Source organism: Podarcis tiliguerta, assembly GCF_965153285.1.
Source record: "Podarcis tiliguerta genome assembly, chromosome: 2".
NCBI lineage: Eukaryota > Metazoa > Chordata > Lepidosauria > Squamata > Lacertidae > Podarcis > Podarcis tiliguerta.
In genome coordinates, this window is record NC_139535.1 from 79,150,923 (window position 1) to 79,171,998 (window position 21,076).

Here is a 21,076-nt window from a genome sequence, read left to right on the forward strand (position 1 = left end):
GCTTACCAAGCCATCAGGTGCAACATGCCTCTCGTTGAATCTACTGTAATTATACTCTTATTCGGTAAATATTTATTGTAAATGAAGAGTTGTGTCCATGGGGTGGGGTGTAAAGGTGGTGTTTTGAGTTGTTCAGTGAGCAGTGTAGAATTCCTTGCTAGCTGGAAGACGGGGTGTTTTCGTTTTAGGCATCTATTCTGCAAAGCTGGATTTTTCAAATACAGCCAGCTCAACTCCATCCCTGACTGGGATGTTTTTAAAACCTTCATCTGGAATCTGCTGAGGTCAAATGAGATGTTGCCTCTTGGAACAAGACTGGAGGCTTCCATCTAATAATTGTTATGTTAGCTTGTGAATGGGCCTTGTGTCTAAACAGACAGATAAGCATGTTTGCTTGAGGAAATGGGTCCTCTTCACCTTCACATAAATATTTACAGTGCTGTCCTTTTATGTAAGAGGTCTTATCTTGCAGCTGGTTAAGAAGTAATTCATGAACTGGCTTATCCTTTAAAAAACTAATTTCATCCCATTTTCATACTTTTAATACAGTGGACCTGTAAGTGGGCTTCAACTTTAAATTTATTGTCTGGGCTGCAATTTCATTTTATGCAGTTTGATTAAATAGTGCCCAAAAATGACTATGTAAGTCATTGAAAAGTTATTGACTTGTTCTGAACCTGTAAATGGGTGGTTTCTAAATTCTTTACTTGGGAGAGCCAACAATGGAAGATAAACTTTTCTTTTGAATTTGCCTTTGGATTCCAACCTTCTGCTGAATTTGCCTCTAGGCCAAACAAGACCTGAAGCCAACTCCTTGAGTGCCTAAATTAACATGTCTTAAGTTTTCTAGTGTAAGTAGCAGCTGTTGGGGCCCTGAGCAGGATTGAGATGTTTAATCCAAAACACACAGGGGGGGGGGGCGCTTTTCCCAGGTCTAATAGGTGTGACACAGTTGTTAATGAAAAATTAATTGTACACCTGTAGGATTGGTTTTAACTATGCTTTGAATATTGTATTTTTTGTATTTTATCTTTGTTTGTATTGTACACTGCTTTGGTGACCTCAGGCTGTCAAGCAGTTTATACATTTGTACAATAAATAAAATAGTAGCTCCCCTTAAAAACTAACAATTATTGTGGCAGTCCATGAAAGGTTATACCATCGTAAATGCGTTGGTCTTTAATGGGTGCAGCAGTCTGTTTGTTTCTTTATAAATAATGTTGGTTCCTGGTCTTGAGCCCTGTGGGAGGGGATTGCTAGCTGATGGTGGGTTGTTGTTGTTGTTGTTGTTTAGTGTGGGTCTCCCCCTGCCCATTGCCTGATTCTCAGGAGTATGAATAGTTGTCGCAAGTTTTCATTGTCTTTCAAAAACAGGTTGGATATTCATCCAGAACAAGAGCTGGGTTGCTTTTTATTGCGTTAGTTGCTAAGCGCTTGCCAGAACAGGTGGTGGATGGTGATCTGTGGATTTTGGCTTCTGAAATGGATATTCATGTTAATACCCCTTCTCTCTGTCTCTCTTTCTTTCCTCCCCCTCCTTTGTGTTGCCATAGGAGCTGAAGCTGCCCGTGTACAAGGCCCATTCTCCGCAAATCGGGATGCGGCGCTATTTTGCTGACCTCTTGGCCATCCTCAGCAGCCGCTGCCAGCTCTGCCCCACAGCCCGACATCTTGCTGTGTACTTGCTGGATCTCTTTATGGACCGCTATGATGTTGCTGTCAAACAGCTGTATGTCATCTCGATAGCCTGCCTCCTCCTTGCAAGTGAGTAAGCTTGCCTCTTAATGCATACATGCTGTTGCGGTTATTACTTGTCCGTGGGGGAACAAGTAAGTTGTTTATTGGTTAAATGCCCTGAGCTGATGAAAACATTTTTATTTCAATTCATTAAACAAAATATTTTTAGGTTGTTTATTTTGAGCAGGTATCATCTAAAGCGTTTTTGAAACCATGGAACAGGAAAAGACTATTGGTCCTGCCCAGAGAGTATGATATTTATTGCTGTTCCGCCAGGCCTTTGGTCAGGACGCAGCCTGACCCCCTCCTCTGGCAATCTGCACAGAATTTTGCTTAATGGCTGCCATCAATTTGATTTTAATTAATTTTATAATGAATGTTTTTAGAATGTTGGATTATTTTGATTGTTGTTAGCCGCCCTGAGCCCAGCTTCGGCTGGGGAGGGCGGGATATAAATTAAAAAAAAATATTATTATTATTATATAGTTGACTATGGCTCTTTGCAGTTTCTGTTGCTTTTAGAACAGAGTATCAACAACTTTGCCTAGAATTTCCTGCAGCGATGTACTTCTTTTTTTGCTCGTATGGGGAGGAGCCTTAAGTTTCAAGCTGTGCTTAAGAGAAAAGGGATTCTCAGCTGTTACAGAGAGTAACAGGTTCATTTTTATGCCCTTTAAATGAGGCTGTGGGTGATGCTTTTCCTTCAAATCACCCCTTGCATTACTGTATTATTCAGAGCCTGTGGGGCCCATCACATTGACATTTAAATATTACTCGATAATTGTGGCCTGAGCCCATGGAAAGGGGTTCCTGTTACATTTAGAGGGCACCTTTGACCCCTGCCATATTATATTCATGGAGAGCAGATACTGTGCCAGTTCATTCTCAAACTGCAGCCCTTTCTATGTACTTACCTAGTGGTCCATCCTGAGCTATATCCTCCTAGAATCCCTTTAGTTTTGGGCCACTTTAGAAAAACATAGTTGTCAGCCTCGCACAGAGACACGTGTCCTAATAACCCAAAGCTTTGTACAAGGGAGAAAGTGCAGGTGGGTAACTTCGGAACCAACCCTTAGAGTAGCCTTCCACCATGTGGTGCCCTGTGCATGGTCCTCTCTGATCACTGGCCATGCTAGTTGAGGTTGATGGTGAACTGGTGTCCAACTTCGACAGAGGGTCCAAGAGCAAGTTAGAAAAGGCTTGTTTAGAGCCTCTCAAGTCTCTTTTTAAAGACTACAGCTGGCAAAAAGAATAATTGCAGGTGGATTAACCGGGCCAAGATAGACAGGATCTCCTTTTTGCCAACCTCATGCTTGCATAGCTTGTCCTGTTAGCATGTTGTATATATTCCTGTCCAAAGCTGCTATACATACTGACATAATATTTTGTCTGTTTAAGGATAATAATACTTGTTCCCCGGCCACAGCCGGGCTCAGGGCGGCTAACATCATAAAACTAACATAGTATACAAAGAACATAAAACAGGCAATCAGTTAATTAAACTACATCTTAAAATTAGTTCAGAACAAATTAAAATCTGGACAAATGGCAGTCCAGAGGTAAAATTGAGAGTGGTTAATATTCTCCAGGGCCAAATGTTACCACTAGTCTTATAAAGGACCTGTGAGCAGGCTAGGAGGCCTCTTTAATGCTTATTCTTATACAGAAAGAAAAGAATCACACTGAACCACGACGAAAGGCCTGGTGGAACAGCTCCGTCTTGCAGGCCCTGCGGAAAGATGTCAAATCCCGCATGGTCCTGGTCTCTTGTGAGAGAGTGTTCCACCAGGCCGGGGCCACGGCTAAAAAGGCCCTGGCTCTGGTCGAGGCCAGTCTACTCTCCCTGGGGCCTGGGATCTTCAGAGTGTTATTATTTGCAGACCTTAAGGTCCTCCGTGGGGCATACCAGGAGAGGGGGTCCCATAGGTACGAGGGTCCTAGGCCGTATAGCGATGAGCATTGTGTCACAGTAGTTGTTTTTTTGTTTTGTTTTCTTAAAAGGCCAGTCCTTGATGAGGGTTGCCGCAGTGTTTTCAGAAGCATCTAGATTCCAAGGGTGCAATCTAGAAAGGAGATAAGGAAGTGGTTGTAAAACTACAAAAGCAGCAGAAGCTGTTCAGTGTCTTATGGCTGCTACCCTTCCTCAGTCCATTGTCTGGCCTTTGTATTCCACTCTGGCAAAAAGGTGGGGCAGGAGAGAAAACTTTTCTACTGCATATTATCTTAAATCCTGCTAGGCTGGAAAAATATTGATGCCAAATAAAAGAAACTTGTCAAACTGGAGGAAAAAGGATTCTTGGAATTTGTTAAAGTAGAGACTGGACTGGGTTCTTCCAAGGCCTATAAATTTAAATATTGAGCAGTGCCTGTTGGAAGGGTTGGCACAGTTGTTTAAATCACACTTTCCTATTAGTAATAGTTGACATAAAATAAAAGTGCATAATCAGATAACCGGATTGAACATAATGTGTATTTTCCTCCTTTTTCTTTGAAGTGTGGGCCAGCATTTTTCCATATGTTCTGGTCTTGGTTATGTACTGTATTGCATCTTTATGTAAAATAATACATTGCTTTCACACATTGTGAGATGCTCTAGTTTTCTTCCATGTTGTCTCATCAGTGAAAGTGGACTGCGTGCTTTTCCAAAGCTCCCATAATTTTATACTCTGTACTATTTGTGTTTGACTAGAGCAGACATAGGCAAACTCGGCCCTCCAGATGTTTTGGGACTACAACTCCCATCATCCCTAGCTAACAGGACCAGTGGTCAGGGATTATGGGAGTTGTAGTCCCAAAGCATCTGGAGGGCCGAGTTTGCCTATGCCTGGACTAGAGTTTATCTCATGCAGTGGCAACGTCTGGCTGATGAATCTCTGAATTCTGGGTTTTTCAGCATTGGCTTCTAGCTGAGTTCAGGAGAATCTAGATGGAGAGAATGCCTTGAACTCAAGTGGCTTGTTCTTTCTTTCCAATAGGCAAGTTTGAAGAGAAGGAGGACAAGGTGCCCAAACTGGACCAGCTGAACAGCTTTGCTTACATGTGTAGCCTTAACCTGGCGCTAACCAAGAAAGACCTGCTGAAGATGGAACTTCTGCTCCTGGAAACTTTTAACTGGAATCTCTGTCTGCCAACCCCAGCCCATTACATCGATTACTACCTCTTTGCCTCTGTTAGCGAGAGCGATCTGCACAATGGCTGGCCTATCACATCCGTGACCAAAGTCAGAGCTTTCATGGAGAAATATTCTCACTATTTCCTAGAAGTCTCGCTGCAAGGTAATTTCTTGGTCCAGAGGCTCAAGGCACATGTCTGCCTTGCAGTAGCCTTTATCAGGATTATAGCAGTCCTTGCATATGGGGAAACACTGCGTTTAATGCAAATGCCACCAAAATATTTGTCTCACCTTAGAAAAGACATGAAATCAAAGCCTCAGGCTTTGGCAAAGGGAATTCTTGCTCTTTGAGGCCTTGTTTCGGGGTTAGGCATACTCTGGACCAAGCTAACCCACAACTTGTTTTAATATATGGGGGCAGCGTAGAGGCTGCCACAAGTAGAATCCCACTCTCAGGATTCTCCTGTTGAAGGAAAGGTGGAAATGTGATTTTCATCCATTTTCCCTTTACACTGCAGCTCCATAGGAGTTGGTTGTTGTCTTTTTGTGGAAGAAGTGTGATTTCAACCCTATGTTTGCCACTGCTTACCTCAGAGCAAAGAAGCCAACCTTTGCTTCTAGAACTTGGGATGGTAAGCTTTTGCTACCCCACAAGGAAGAAGCAAGTTTGAGAACCAGTAAAAGCCACATTTCCTCAGTTTAGCCCCTAAGCCATTGCAAAATATAAAAACGAAATATGCCATATTTGGATCTTAAAGCCAGGCAATACTTGGCATGTAGTACTGCATGTTTGTCTGGAAGTAAAGCCCACGGAGTTCCAGTATGATTGCAGTCTTAAACGGTCTATAAAATATGAGATCAGATGGCAACGATCTGTCAGATGCTGGGTTAAGAGCGCCCATCGAAGCCTGAGTTATTGCCCATAATAAAAGTTGCACTGCGCACACAAAGAGACTACAGTAGATTTAGTGGCATTTCTTGCAGTAAGTGCTGACCTAAGTTGACTTGCTCTCTCTTGAGCCAAAGCTGTCATTGTGGTGTCTTAGTCTCCAGCCAGAATACATCACATTAGCCTGCTGCCAGACGTATTGGAAGAAGTTGACAAAGTCTTGCCATTTATGGATGAAGGTGCTTGGGCCTAATTTTGAAATTCCTTTTCTTCCAGATCATGTTTTTCTCTCGTTTCGGCCTTCTCTGGTTGCTGCTGCTTGCGTGGGAGCCTCGCGCATCTGTCTCGAGGTTTCTCCTTCTTGGACCGCACAGCTCCAGCTGTTAACTTGTTATTCCTGGGAGCATCTTGCTCCGTGTATCGAACTCATGCTTATGTAAGTTTTGAATAAAAACAGCCACCTGAGGAACATTGTTTTATTTATGTGTTAGTTTTTTCAGGCGACTAATACGTCAAATTATCTATGCGGACAGAATTTCAAACATTAACATCTACCTGGTGTGACTCTTGACACCATGTTGATTGCAAACATGTAGCGTCCCCAGTGCCCTAGCTATTTACACTTGACATAGCTGCCTGCCGTATTAATACAATACTCATGCAAAGATCCGAAAAGCCTCAGTGGTAGAGCTGGTAAGCCCACTAGGAAACCTTGTTCCCTTTCTGCACAGATGAGCGCAGTTATTTATGACATGGCTAAATTTGGTGGCCCATTCCTTTTCTTTAAAAGCTCTGGTACACACATCCAGACCCTGGTCTACTAATTTCTCATTGCTGGTCTAGGACATAAGATGGCAAATGGTATTTTGGTGTCTGTAACTTTATTGTAAATACTCTAATTTTCTGTGCGGCTTTTGGAAACATGATTCTAATGCCTGCCAAATGGCCTGGAGCATTCCCAGACATAGGTGTAGAGCAGTGTTTCCCAAACCTGGGTCTCCAGCTGTTTTTGAACTACAGTTTTTGAACTACAACTCCCATCATTCCTGACAACTGGTCCTGCTAGCTAGGGATGATGGGAGTTGTAGTCCCCCAAAAAAACCCCAGCGATTGCTAGTTACTTACCTGTCACATTTTATTTTTCTGTTTCAAAACCCTGGCCTTTAAGCTTGTGTGTGATTTTATTTTTATCTAACAGAGCTCATGATAAGGACATCAAAGAAGCCAACAAGGAAAAGGATCGTGTGAAGCTGTTGCAGCAGCAGCAGCAAGTTGTGGAAAGCCTCAGCCTTCAAACCCCGACTCAAGTTCTCTTCCAGCAATCGCGTTACCATCCCCTGGCTCAGCATTCGGCTGTCGTTCCGCAGTTCCACTCCCCAATACAGGATCTGTGCTCGGCTTACCGGGACTCTTTACAAGCTCCTCGGCTGAGTGGCCTTGCCTCGGGCCACCATAGCGACTCCCTGCATTCCTACTCCACCCTGCAGGCCAGCTTTCAGCCTGTTTTGCAAACAGTGTCCATTCAAGGGCCTATCACCATGCAGGTAGCCATTTCAACGGAGCCTAGGCACTGCCTCGCTCTGACCTATGGCAGTAGCTATTTTAGCGGGCATCCTTCTTACACAACAGGTTGTTTTGATGGATGAGCACCTGCAGAGGAAGGGGGGGAAGACAGGACCAGTACATCTTGGAAGAAAAACATTGGTGGTATGTAAACTGAGTTGCACCTGCCACCATAGAAAGGAGCTCAATGAAGCAACTACTTGCCAATAGCTTGGACAAAAACGAATCCCTCGTTGATTTTTCTTTTTTCTTTTTAACATTTAAAACATGGGTGCCTTTCCTGCAGAAGCAAGATTTTTCTGAGAAGAAATGCAAAAATATACCTCGAAATTCATGATGCTACTTTTGCAAGAGTGACTTACTGAAATTGGGGTGGGGGATGTAGACACATCCCTTTCCTCTCCTTGCTTCCACCCTCCATAGAAGGGGTGCCAACGAACTTGAAATAAAAAACACTGTAATTAAAAACAGTACTCTGAAAAGCAGAAACCTGGAGAAACTTATGGCCATCAGATATACTTGTATGATGGCTCTCCCGTGAACATGGTTTGTAGTGGCAGCTCATAACACTGGAGCCTTTTGTTGACACTAACAAGGCTTATATTTCCTTGATACCTCTGAAACTGTCACTGGAATTTTTTTAATGAATGTTCCTTGCTGTGCTTTGACTGGAATTTTCACAGAACAAGACTTTAAACTTGGAACACAAGTCAAACCACTTTTGCCTTAATTTGTCTGGTGAGGCATCAGTAGACAAAACACCACTTGGGCCTCAAGTTTATCGTATTTTTCTTAAAATGCAATCTTAACTTTACCTCTAAAATATTTAAGATGCTGCTGCCTTAAGTAACTAAAAGATCATTTTGTGGGAAAACATGGTTTACAACTTATGTCAGGGATTAATGTTTACTTGAAAACAATTCATTGTCAAAATGTTCTTAATATTGCAGGAATCGCTGCCTTTTAATGTGGTATGTTTGGTCGTGCTGTTTGAGTTACTTATCTAAATATGGTCAAATGTGTGTGGAAGGAGTTGATTTTCTTTTTAAAGGGATCCATGAGTAAGGGAACCTGAGGTAACCTTGGAAACTGGTCAGTCTTAAAAGCTGCAGTCATTGAACCAGAGTTGAGGCTGTTCGTTTACAGCCTGCGAAGACATTAGGCTACCGTTTACTTTAAGCAAAGGCCTACTGATAATTTTTTAAAATCACAATGTCACTTAATAGAGACACCATTTTAGCTCTTTTACATCCAAAGGCTTATTCTCTCTCCCCCTCCCTTCCCCCATTACTTGAGAGTGGAGCCACACGTGGTGGAGAAAGCAAAGGATTCTGAAGCCTGTGTTTTACTGTGTAAACCAAATCCTGAGCTGTAGTGAGGCACTTGCGGGGACATAAAACAGGGAACTGCTGCTTACCCCACCTACCAGTTCCCCCATGCAAATGTTACTCCCAAGCCATTTAAATTTCTTCCCCATTTCCTAAGAGGTACCAAAATCAAAAGCGAAGCCTGTCTGATGGGAAAACAGCTGATGTCGAGGCAGGTTTAGAGGGAAAACTCAATTGATATGTGACAAGTACTCAACCCAGCCACTTAGAATTTATTCCTGTTCCCACACTCCACATTTGCAGTACCTCTGCAAGTGCAGATTTGGGAACGGAGGGTTTGCCAGATTAACATGATGTTTTGCCTTAAGTCCCATTGATTCATTACAGTTTAGTTCCACTTATCTGTACTTCGGGATCATGATCTTAACTATACTGGTGCGATTAAGCTTCCCGCTGGATTTCTGTGGGTTTTTTTTTTTTTTTAAGATTCCTGCTAGAATATGAAGTGCTCACTTGATATTCAGCTGTTTGTCCTGTTAGTCACTGAAAGCCAGTATTGTTTGTGGAAAGGGTTCTCAGGATTGCAATACAGACTATGTGCAATATATTGCTTTTATTCTGTCTAGAGTCCAATCTGTGTGTGTGTGTGTGTGTGTGATGGTAGGATGTTCATCATTCTGCTTTTTAAGTTATATAATTTTTAGAAAAATAGTTCGTGAGAGGGTTGAGTTGGATTTTAGAGTGCAGATTGTGTTTCCCCTTTTCAGAGGAAGTATGTTGGTTGGGGACTGATGTCTTTAAAGTGTACTGTAGTCTGGGCATGTCACACTTTAAGCAAAATGAAAGTAGATGTTGTGTTCCCTTTTTGTTACCGATTTAAATGAAAAGTGTTTATGCAAAAAATTAGAATAGTATCCGGAAGTTTTCTTTTTGTATTTATATACGACTTGGTATCTACAATATTTTGTGTGTTGTAAGCAAATTTTAACCACCCAATTGTGTAAATACTACTGAGGAAGCTCTGGTTGTAGAATCCAGTGTGTTCATTTTATTGGCCTTGCAGAGAAGCCTCCCCTGCCCCCATTTGACATTCGTAAGTATCTCCATCTTACAGTAGGTTATTCAATAAACACAGTGCAAAATACTGATGTGCGTGTCCGCTTCTTGTATACTCCTACGAAGAAGGGTCTACCCACACTATTTGTGCCCTCGGGTCATTCGCTTTACTAATTGAACTGTGAAATACTTCAATAATCATTAAAGTTCTTCTCAGTATTTGCAGGTGAACGTGATGCTTTCCTAGTATATGATGCTTTACTATTTCATTGGCTCTTAATATGCTTAGAACTGCAGCAGTGGATCACACACATTTATCCTAACTCATTTCAGCCTCCCGTTAGCTCAGCATTGCAGTTAGATCTAGAGTCGCCGGACTTCATTTCAGTCATTTATGAAAGAAGTAACAAGAAAATGGGACATGCTGCAATATGGTACAAGGCTTTGGAAGAAAAGCTTTAGGAAACCATGTCTGCAGCTGCTTCCCTTTCGGACCTGTACATTTCCCGCCCCCCCTTGTAAAAACCCATCATGCTGCTATTGGCATGATGATTATCATATGATAAACTCATTTCTTGGTTCGCTGCAATTTGTGATGGCAAACCTAAATTCATGACAGCAGAGTGGTTTCATTTAACTACAGTTGCACATGGCAGTTACGTATGACTTGAGAAACCTGTTTGTGGAATGATTGCTCTGAGTTCTGCGTACATCCTTTGCATAGACTGATGGCAGCAGGATTCCTCAAGGGCCTCTTCCGATGATGCTTCCGCCTATTGTTCAAGTGTGTGAGAGCCTTGGATCTGTGTGCGTGTTCCTAGCCCCCGTCAACTCTACTGCCAATGTTAACCAAATGGTTGGCAAGGTACTAGAATGTAGAATTTCACACTGGGCAGCCAACTCATTACAAGAAGGTGATTATATATGTAGGGTTAGGGGAGACTGTTCAAATATTGGTAGGATCAGCTGGCATAGGTCTTGCTGTCTGTATGCAATGTGCCCTTTGTCGTGGCAAGAAGTCAGAACAGCCTGTATCTGTATTTTGTATGATAGCTTAAGACACTTAAAGTGGAGCTCAGCTCAGCAGCTTGGGAAACATGAATGGGAAGAGCAATGTGTCACATTTACTGACTACTTTTAGCTTGCCATATGTGTAGAAGGCACTTGGAGTGGGGGGTATTGCTGATCATCCCCTCTATGTCCCTGAAAATGTAACTCCAGAGGATTTGGGGTTCTCCAAAGTAGGCTTGTGGAAGAGCGGGAAGCAGGAAATACATTACTCTCCTCTTGCCTTCCATTTGCAAGCTGTTTGGCTCTAAGCCCTCTTCTGTGCCATGTCTAAAAAGAGCCCCTGAATGAGCAACTGCTGTCTCGGTGGCTTGTGACAAACTAAATTCAAAGCTGTGTGACTTCTAGAGCTATGGACACTTGGAAGTTGAACATAATTCAGTATCTTGGGACACTCAGCTGTCATGGATTTTAAAATCAGTTACTCTTAATATTGCAATTGTCTACCTTGCAAAGTTGCAAATGCGATTTGAAAGTGTGATGATGCATGATGAATTATCACATGCTGGCCATGTTTTTTTGCATGCACACAAATATAAAATGCCCTGTTTAAAGACTCGGAAATGGGACTTTGAGACATTTTTAACTGAATGAGCAGCTACACCTAAGAAAATCTAGTCATGTGAAGTTGTATTTATTTTTAAACCACCCATTCTAAAATTAACGCTGAAGTGAGTTGCGAATACCATTGTTTGGGGAAGTTTTTAATGTTTAATGCTGTATTGTGTTTTTAATATTCAGTTGGGAGCCACCCAGAGTGGCTGGGGAAACCCAGCTGATGGGCGGGGTATCATCATCATCAGAGTGAATACTTGATGTAAAAAGATGGAACCTTCTTTCCTATAGAGAAAATATCACTGCTGAATTTTTCTGGCATAGAAGTTGAAGGCTTCTGAGCAAATGCTAATCAAACTCCTTTTTGGCTTTCAAGTTACTCATATTGAATTGGTGAAGTCCTAGGAAAAGAAGTTCAAATAATATTTTCATCCTCGGTTGCTTTATAATGCCAGGCAGTAGAGATAGTAGATCCAAATTAAATAAAGTGTGCCTTAACCTTAGTCTTTTTGGCTCAGTTGGCCTCAAATTCTGAATAAATTTGTCTCGGTGCCCTTCTGCAGACTGTTTTTCTATTGTACTCATTAGGAAGCTTCCCTTTGGCTGGATGGTGTCTAGACAGTGAGAGCCAGACAAAGGTACTTATTTCTTGTCTGAAATTCAGGGCCATTTCCAAGGAAGGGCAAATTGGCGTGGGCGGGAGGAGGGGTAGCAGCTGTGCAAAGGTGCAGCAGAGCAAACATCTGTGCTTAAGTTTTGGGGGATGAAAGTTCAGCCCCTGATTTCAGATGGAAATGTGGCATCATCTCCCATCAGTCAGCAAGCAGGAGCCTTAAAGGATTTGTGCATTGTGAGCTCTGACTTTGGAACACATGCTCGGGGCTGGTTGCTAAGTGACTGTGCAAGACCGAGGCCCAACACATGGCTTCCCTGTAATGGAGAGCGCAGCATCTGAACATGTGTTCTCTTGTTTTTCCTCCCTGAGAGCTTAAAGAACAGTAGAATATTGTTGCCTGATCCTACTAACTAATGAGCTTATCTCTTGTTCAAGGAATTGTGTTTGCCATGTGGGAAGAAACAAGCCGAATAAATTCAGCACATGCAAAATGCAAACATTTGTGAGTGCTCTGAGGAGCAGGAGCCCAGTAACAAAAATATGAAGTTGTCCCTGTAATAATTGAGAGAGGTTTTGCATCACATGCTCGGAAGGCTGGATCATAGGGTATCAACAGACTACTTTTTTCTTGGGGTTGCAACCATTACCCAGTGTGGAAATGTCCCCTGTTTGGTGGTGTTGCCCTGGATTAGCAACACTGAGAGCTGCTCTGCATGTCATAGAATTATAAATAATACCTTCTTTAGCACATTATAAGAAATAAGACACATAATGCTATCAGGTGAGAGTGGCAATTGGCCCTACACTATGCACTGTTGGAAAGTTAAAAATTCTAGAAAGGTAGGAATGTAGGAAGTTGCTTTATATTTAGACCCATTCTGCCTATTGCACTTGCTTCCAATCAATAAATAAATGCAGAAATAAAGTTCTTAAGTTCGTTACTTTATATTGGGTTTTTTTTATTGCTCACTTTTCAAATATCAGTAAGGCCACAATTATTCCTCCTCCAACAGCTTCTTAGACCAGTCTCTTGCTGATTCTTTTGAAAGTTTCATCGCCAATTGTAGAAATCTGCAGTAAAGGATAAAGCAAACATTGCTGATGAAGCTGGAAGCTGGGATTGAAAATATAGCTGTTAACATCCTGGAATGCTTTGTGAATTCCCTTCTTTACAATTGCTAATGATTCAGGAGTACTGTGCCATGAATTTAAGGGAGGAGGGGAGACACAAAAGAGGAAACTTCCAATTCACAATTATAAAATAATCATTAATGTAGCCGAAAGAGTTATTTTTTTACTAGAGGGCACTACTGAACAACAATTTCAACCTAGTGTGTCTCTGCAACACTGCTTGCAAAGTATTGTGTTTCCTCCTCGCCTGTTATACTTTCAAATGCTTCATAGTAGTGAGTTAGTTTTAGAATTATTTTGTATTTTGAATTGATCAAGTGACACATGGGTATTGGTGGCCATTAAAATCATCATGCCTTCCGTCCATTCTTCAGCTAACATTTTGCTTTAATGCTGTAAACACCATTTTACAAGTTGTTTTTTTTGGGGGGGCGCATCACACATTCAATCTTCAAGGCAAGTTTTTAGGAAATTACCTCAACTAGTTTGCCCCCAGCAATCTCTGCAGTATGATGATAATTAGGGAAGTCAGCAACCACTTTTCCACCTTCCATTTTAACAGTTGTCTGCAACAGATTTACATACATTAGTTGCCGCCTTGGCTGAATACAATTAAGGATTTCATTTCAATAAAGTGTTGTTAGTGTGCCAACCCAGCCACACCCCTTTGAATCCCTAGTCCTTTGAGAGCAGTAGCTACAATCATTTACCTTGAATTTTTTACCACCCATTGTCTCCATTTCGGATTCCTTGCCAATAACAAACTTATTTGTCATGGAATGCCCGCTTGGGTAAATCTGGGACCAGGTGAATTCATCTCCATTCTGTACCACTTCAGTAACAATCTTGAAATTTTTTCCTTTTTCAATTGTGTCGGCAGGAAAACCTAGGCCAATGAAAAGACAACGTTAATGTAAACCTCCTCCAATGTATTTGTTTAAAAGCATTTCTAAATTGCTGTGGTATACAGATTTTCTAAGAGGCGTAGAAAAATACAAACCCCAAAGGAGTGGTATAGAAACCAAAAGATTGATAAAAGAATGCAGGAATCTGAGTTGCAATGTCATTCTATCAAGCAGAATACCACTGTACGGCAATCTGCCGGAATGCAGTGGTTTTTATTCTGCTTGCCAAATAATGTTGTGTAAGTCTGAAAGACTGCAGAGTTTCACCAGGAGATCCCAACTGAAGATGCCATAATTCCCATGTTGAGGCTGTTTTCTGAAACCAGCAGCTGACAATCTAAGCAATTCCCTAAGTCAGCTTTCCATAACCTGGTACCCTCCAAATGATTTGGATTGCATCTTCCAATGCCTCTGACTACTGGCTGTGCCACCAGAAGAACTGATGGAAGCTAAAATCCAAAACAACTGCAGGGCAGTCAATTGGGGAATACTGATCTGAGTGCAGCAAACGAAAAGTCTTAATAGATACATACCCATGCGCTTCATAAAACTCTCATAGTTTTCCTCACTTTCCACTTCGTATTTGCCGGAGAAAGCCATGCTGTAGTCTGTGGCGCAGGAAAGAGGTTTGCAGAGGAGGGTGTTTGTGGTTTGGCTTGGTTGGTTCGGGGACTGAAAACCCCTGCCTTATAAAGCTTTCTTAGCTCAGGTTATCTACCCTAAATGCATTGCACTTCTCCATCATACCATCTAATGAGGAAGTTTGTATTTTTACAACAGGAGGGTAATTTTGTACGAATCACTTAACACTGGTGTCATTGACCCTTACAAAAGGTCCTATTCCAATTCTGGCATGTCTCTTTTACCGAAGACTTTTCCCAAAGTAAGTTCAGGGTGATAGATATAGAGATAGAGATATATAGATATAGATATATTGTTACCCTACAAAGGGGGTCTATAGGGATGCGGGTGGCGCTGTGGGTAAAAGCCTCAGCGCCTAGGGCTTGCCGATCAAAAGGTCGGCCGTTCGAATCCCCGCGGCGGGGTGCGCTCCCGCTGCTCGGTCCCAGCGCCTGCCAACCTAGCAGTTCGAAAGCACTCCCGGGTGCAAGTAGATAAATAGGGACCGCTTACTAGCGGGAAGGTAAATGGCGTTTCCGTGTGCGGCTCTGGCTCGCCAGAGCAGCGATGTCACGCTGGCCACGTGACCCGGAAGTGTCTCCGGACAGCGCTGGCCCCCGGCCTCTTGAGTGAGATGGGCGCACAACCCTAGAGTCTGTCAAGACTGGCCCGTACGGGCAGGGGTACCTTTACCTTTACCTTTACAAAGGGGGTCTGGAAATATATCGGTCCACTTTAGCCAAATAAAGACAGCAGTGTCATGGAAAGAGTTCATATTTGTTGCAGGCTGCAGCAAGAATAAATGATCCAGAGGAGTTTTCCAAATTCTGGACCCCAAATACAACATTCAAGACACTTGTATAACAATTACGTGCATGATCACCTCATACACAATCCTTTCCAGCAATATGATGGGATAACTGAATGCATGGACAGCTTGTGGGCCCCTGAAACATATTTCATTGGTCAGAACAGCCTGCTCCTAATTGCTATGGCAACAGGTATCTTTAAGCAAAGTTCATACAAAATGTTGCTTTTTTAATTTTTTTTTTGCTATCTGCTACTTGAAGACTTGTCTGGGTCAGGAAAATTTATTGTTCTCCTGGCTTTGATGCCAGCCCTCTGTCTGCTGCTGAAGGCCAGCGTGCTCTTGGCATGCTTTACTAACCTGATAAGATGAAGTGAGAGGCCCGTGGTGGGTGCTATCCCAACAAAAGACAGGAATGCAGCTTCTTTCATAGGTGTGGGGGGGTCTCTATAGGCCTCTATAGGAAGGTGGGAAACAATCTCCCCTCCCCACCATAGCTGAATTCCTTTTGATGAAAGTGGTTGAGGCCCAAGATGCCCAGTGAGGAGGACCAAAACACACCCACACACAAATGCATTACACACATACTCATTTTCAATACCCCTCTCTCCCTTTGCACTTCTCAATTTGGCTTTTTCACTGAGCACCGGGAAAAGGACACAAAGTGAGCTGGCCATGCAGGAAGATTAAACTCCCGCTTCGAAGAGCTGACAGAGGAGGTGAATGAACTCGAAGCGTGCTCTTTCCCGGTTTGTGCTGAACTTGCAACCTTGCTTTTCTAGCAATAATGCCAACAGCCTTGAAAAACGTCATCTCATCCAGCAGGTGAAGAAAAGCTACAGAACTGCAGGAACCAGGTGGCGGTGCATCTGGGCTCTCATGTTTATGTATGGCTGAGCTCGCTCTGCAGAAATCGTATTACAGCATTCCACTTCTCCATCACTCCATGTACAGAAGCCATGGCAACTGAATCTTATTTCAATGCGGTATCTTGTACCGCACCTGAACGCAATAGATTAGTTAGGAGGCTGCAGGTCAGTTCGTATTACACAACTCTGCTTTTCCACCAAACGGTGCAGTCAAGAGCTGCTGCTTCTACAATTGCTGCCCAAGATGGCGGCTTCCTTCTGACTAATGGTAGGGTTGGCCCTTTCTGCCAGCACTGGTCTTCACACTGAGAAGCCTCTGATGATTTCAAACCTAGGAACCCCAGTGTTCCTCAGGTCACAGTCTGAAAGCCACTGCCTCATAGCGCCATTTGCCTGACTTCTAAATTTCAGTTCAGATGTGTGAAAGACTTGTGTAACTAGCTACCAGCTCAAAATAGTCACTAGGAGTCTTCAAAATATGCTGTTATAACTCCATGAGAAAAGAATGTAGACTTCTTTGGGTTTCATTAATCATCCTTAATGAGAACACAGAACATTTCATATACAGTGGTACCTCGAGTTAAGAACTTAATTCATTCTTAACCTGAAACTGTTCTTAACCTAAAGCACCACTTTAGCTAATGGAGCCTCCTGCTGCCACTGTACAATTTCTGTTCTCATCCTGAAGCAAAGTTCTTAACCCGAGGTAATATTTCTGGGTTAGCAGAGTCTGTAACCTGAAGCGTATGTAACCTGAGGTACCACTGTAATTGTTAAAGATTAACAGAAGTGGAAAAGGGTTGAGTAAGGTTCTTTTCACTAAAGGGCTGTACATTCTTGTTCTGTCATAAATAAGAAATGGCAGTTATCTCTCCTCCTCTTTGTTATCAAGGTTATTATTTTATGACTTGATTATCTCTTTACACTTTTATTTTCTCATGCATATAGATGAGAATTTAATCTCCACTGCAATCTTACTCATATTCAACTATTTATGAGAGGAGGCTTTAGGATTCTCAGGGAGTTTTTGCCATCTTTAGAAGGACAGATAATTTATGGCAATAAAATAGTCTATTTGTTCAACATATAGCTGGGTAACATCTGCTAATTGAAGCAGCCTTGAAAGGTAGGGGGAATAGGCAAAAGAATTGTGTGTGAAACTTAACCGCCTTGATAGATGGTATTGGAAAGACTCTGGAGTCTTTTTGAAGACACTGATTCCTTCTGCTTCAACTTTCAAGGCTGCCTAGCTAGCTCAGTCTTTTCCCTGTGGCCTTCGAGTGCAGGCATGGATGTTTCCATGTGGCTTATGTTTTCAAATTGAATCAAAGCTGTTTTGGGAAAAACACATCAAAATGCAGTACTTCTTAAGATTAATGTGGCTAACACGGATTACGGCTAATGCCATGTCTGCACCGAGTCACAAACTGGCAGTGGAAGTGCACTTGGCGCAGAGCAAATGGGTGCACCTCTGTAAAACTGTTTTCCACCGCTGTGCTCATATAGATTTTTAGGTCGCTCAATACTTTTCTTGAAACAACCGTACCACAGTAGCATTTTAAGAACTGCTGTACAAGACTCTCTGCCATTTTATTCTATCTTCAGAGGGCCTTACTTCTTTGCCGTTTGTGCCCCCAGCCCCCTAAGCACTGGTGTGCACAGACAGCAGGTGACTTAGATACACATCCAACTCTATTGGAACGCAAATGCCTTTCTAGGCCTGGCTCAGAATATTCCATACAGTGTTTTGCCTTCCACTTGTCCACTGTAGATCTGGCTGATGGGAGATGTAGCAGGCTGATCTCAGTCACTCTGACACTCGCACCCAGGAGCTCCCTCTTGCACAGAGCCTGGCTGCTTACCGACTTATCTCTAACCTACTATTTCTAGAAAAGGTTGTTGAATGAGCACTCACCATCCAACACTTAAATTGTAATGCCTGAAGAAGACTGAAGTCCTTTCCAATCAGGCTTCCACTCAGTGTATGGCACTGACATTGCAAATGGCCTCGGTCGCTGCTCTTTGCCAAGAAGTTGACAAAGGAAGTTGTACTCTGTTGTCCCTACTAGATTTTGCAGGAGTCATTGACAGCATTGACCATAAAACACTAGCATCACACATGTAGCGACTGATGTTCCTGGGTTAGCCTTTGAGAGGTTTTTACAGGGAATCCCAGAAGATAGCTAATGTGAGTTTGCTCAGTATTCTCCCTCCACTATCACCCTGGCAAGGACTTCTCTGTGGTATCTTGCAGGATTCCACCACCTTTCCTCTCTTGATAACTTATAATTCCTGTAAGGCAAAACAGTACTAGTGGAGGAACCAAGAATGCTTCCACGTGGCCTCTTATGGTGGGCTCTTAGTGCTGTCCGTGCACACAGGTTTTGCTCAGCATATGCACAACGTCATCCTCATCAAAATATTATTTTTCCTTTCACGCAGAAAGCGTGATACGTTAGAAAAGCAATCATTCAAATGGTAAATCCAGATTGGGGGTAGGGGGACAGAGCGGCATTCTGATGAGGGAGATGTCAAGTGGACACTGTGTGAAACCTGCATGTGTGAGCGGTATTAAATCCACCAGGAGATGCTATGTGGAAGCAGAGCTAGCAGAGACAACAGCTGAAAGCTGCTTATTCATCCTGCTTCATCCTAAGATTATCAAAGTGTCCAGATGTTTTCCATGTGGCTTTCTGCAAATGGCATTCAACATCCTTCTGATGGGGCAAAGATACGTCACAGAAAGCTAATATGACTCCTAAAAGAAACAGTTTTGTAGAGCTTAAAAGTGCTACCACATAAATGACATGGATGCTGTATTCCACCACAATACTGCGCTCAGGATGCAATCTTAGCTACACATACCTGCAAGTAAGTCCCACTGAACTTAAAGGGGCTGGCTTGTGAGTAGAGACATATATAGGAGTGTGCTATTAATAGAAGAACAGAGCAGTACTTTAAGTACCGTGTTGTTGTATCTTGTCTACCCTGTTTCATCTTATGAGCAAGCAGGAGAAACAGGAACACAACTCAGAAACCCAAGTCACAGGTACCTGCTGTTCTAACCCCACAGGTGTTTTTTATTTCATAGATACAGCTCCATGTCCATTTCAAGTCCATTGCATGGTTTAGCATCTTTCAGAAGTGAAATGTCACTTCCAACTATGATGCAATGCAGGTTTTGAGGATACTGTCTCCCCCAGCCCACTTTATTGCACCATCTTTAAGGATGCCAATTACATGTAGATAGCAAAGCCTTTCTAAGACAAACCTTGATTGCTGCTTTGGGGTTAGTTACTCTGCCTATAAAAGCTTTTGTTGTTCCCCCTCTAGTTTGGATTGCCCTTCCCTTCTGAATGGTTCACTACCCTTAACCCCTGTAATTCACTCGAAGGAGGGGTCATCCAGGGCAGACAACTGTCTTAATGGAGCAGACTGGTCTTTTTCTGCCAAGAAAAGCCAAGATAAAAGGAGAACTGCATCAAAACAACAGCAGTTTGCACAGCAGAATAAATATGTGCTTGCAGACCTAAATACAATGTGCCAAGTGCTAAAACACTCAGGTGAATTATTACTCTCAGTAGGTCAAAATGTATTTTACAAAGCCCATGTTGCTTTTTCTTCCTTAAACAATGCTTGTTTTCCCTCCTGCTAATGGATATCTATCTGTTTCAAGGAACTGTGTGTTTGCACATATTTTACAAGCATGGATGCATGTTGTAAATCCCCATGCTATGATGCCATTTCATGTTACTTTCTCTGTTACCAGATCTTATTTTATGTAGATCTACTGCCCAACCTGCTCTTTACAGCTATATCTGTTTGAGAAAAGGAAATGCTTCTTCACACTGCATGGTGACAGCAGTGTTTGGTGCATTAACATGCAATAGTGCTGTTGCAGTGAATCAGCATTCCTTGCTCTTTGATGCCGTAGTTTATTTCTTAGAGCAGCACCTGATGGAACTTTGTTTAGACTGGCAAGAACCCCAAAGGAAAGGTATGGCTCCCTTTAACATTAGTTCAGTATATGTTGATTGATCATAGAATCATAAAATTGCAGGGCTGGAAGGGAACTCTGGAAGGGAAATCTAGTTCAACCGCCTGCAATGTGGTGTTATCAGTTGTGGGAAGAAAGAAGAAGCAGTAGTAGTAGAAGTGGGAGGAAGGACTGCCCTAAATCCTAAAAATTAATAAATGCTAAGTTTTAGTCCAGTTCTCCTATATGTTAAGGTCCCATTGAATCATGATTCTATCTTTGGTGGTATTAGCTGCCCCTCCCAGCTTGGTGTCATCTGCAAATTTGACCAGCAGACCCTCAATTCCTTCATCCGAGATATTTATAAAGATGTTGAACAACACAAGGCCCAGGACAGAACCCTCCCAGATCCCACTTGTAACTATTTCCCAGGATGATAGGGAACCGTTTGTAAGCACTGTTTGGGCTTTTTCAGCAAGTGAACCCAAAGCAGCCTGCTGTGTAAATAAAAGGGTGTAGTGTTAGAGCATTTCTGCATGATCTTTTTTGAAAAGAAAGAATTTTTAATTGATGGCCGGCATGTGTTTTGCCCAGATAGTGCCTCTCTCATGGGCCTACTGTATTTTCTGGAAAGTCAAAGCACTATGCTTTGTACTGTGGAAATGCAAAATTTATTTTTAAAAATTCATTTATAGCCTTTATAACAGCTTGTGACACTGGAGCGAAGTTAACCTTTCTGCAAAATCCCAGTCAGACATATATTTGCTCCAACAGCTGTGCCATTTTGAGAATTTAAATGAGACATGGATGGTGGGAACTGGGAAACCTCGCTTAGAAAGCTA

The 21,076-nt window shown here is 42.4% G+C and overlaps 2 protein-coding genes across 2 annotated transcripts in view; one reads left to right on the top strand and one right to left on the bottom strand.

Annotated features, from left to right (window-relative positions):
• The window catches only part of CCNJL (cyclin J like), a 19,966-nt gene extending 10,193 nt beyond the window's left edge, over window positions 1-9,773 (top strand). The window contains 4 exon segments of the mRNA XM_083430881.1: window positions 1,554-1,764; window positions 4,713-5,012; window positions 6,015-6,174; window positions 6,937-9,773. Of these exon segments, the coding sequence (XP_083287007.1) occupies window positions 1,554-1,764; window positions 4,713-5,012; window positions 6,015-6,174; window positions 6,937-7,384 (1,119 nt within the window). The 3' untranslated portion in view covers window positions 7,385-9,773.
• Window positions 9,774-12,861: 3,088 nt separating this feature from the next.
• Window positions 12,862-14,836, bottom strand: FABP6 (fatty acid binding protein 6). The gene is made up of 4 exons (XM_083431031.1): window positions 14,494-14,836; window positions 13,766-13,941; window positions 13,532-13,621; window positions 12,862-12,995 (listed from the first exon to the last, which is right to left on the bottom strand). Exons 1-4 carry the CDS (start codon window positions 14,558-14,560, stop codon window positions 12,942-12,944), a joined length of 387 nt encoding a protein of 128 aa, XP_083287157.1. The 5' UTR covers window positions 14,561-14,836; the 3' UTR covers window positions 12,862-12,941.
• Window positions 14,837-21,076: the final 6,240 nt, after the last annotated feature.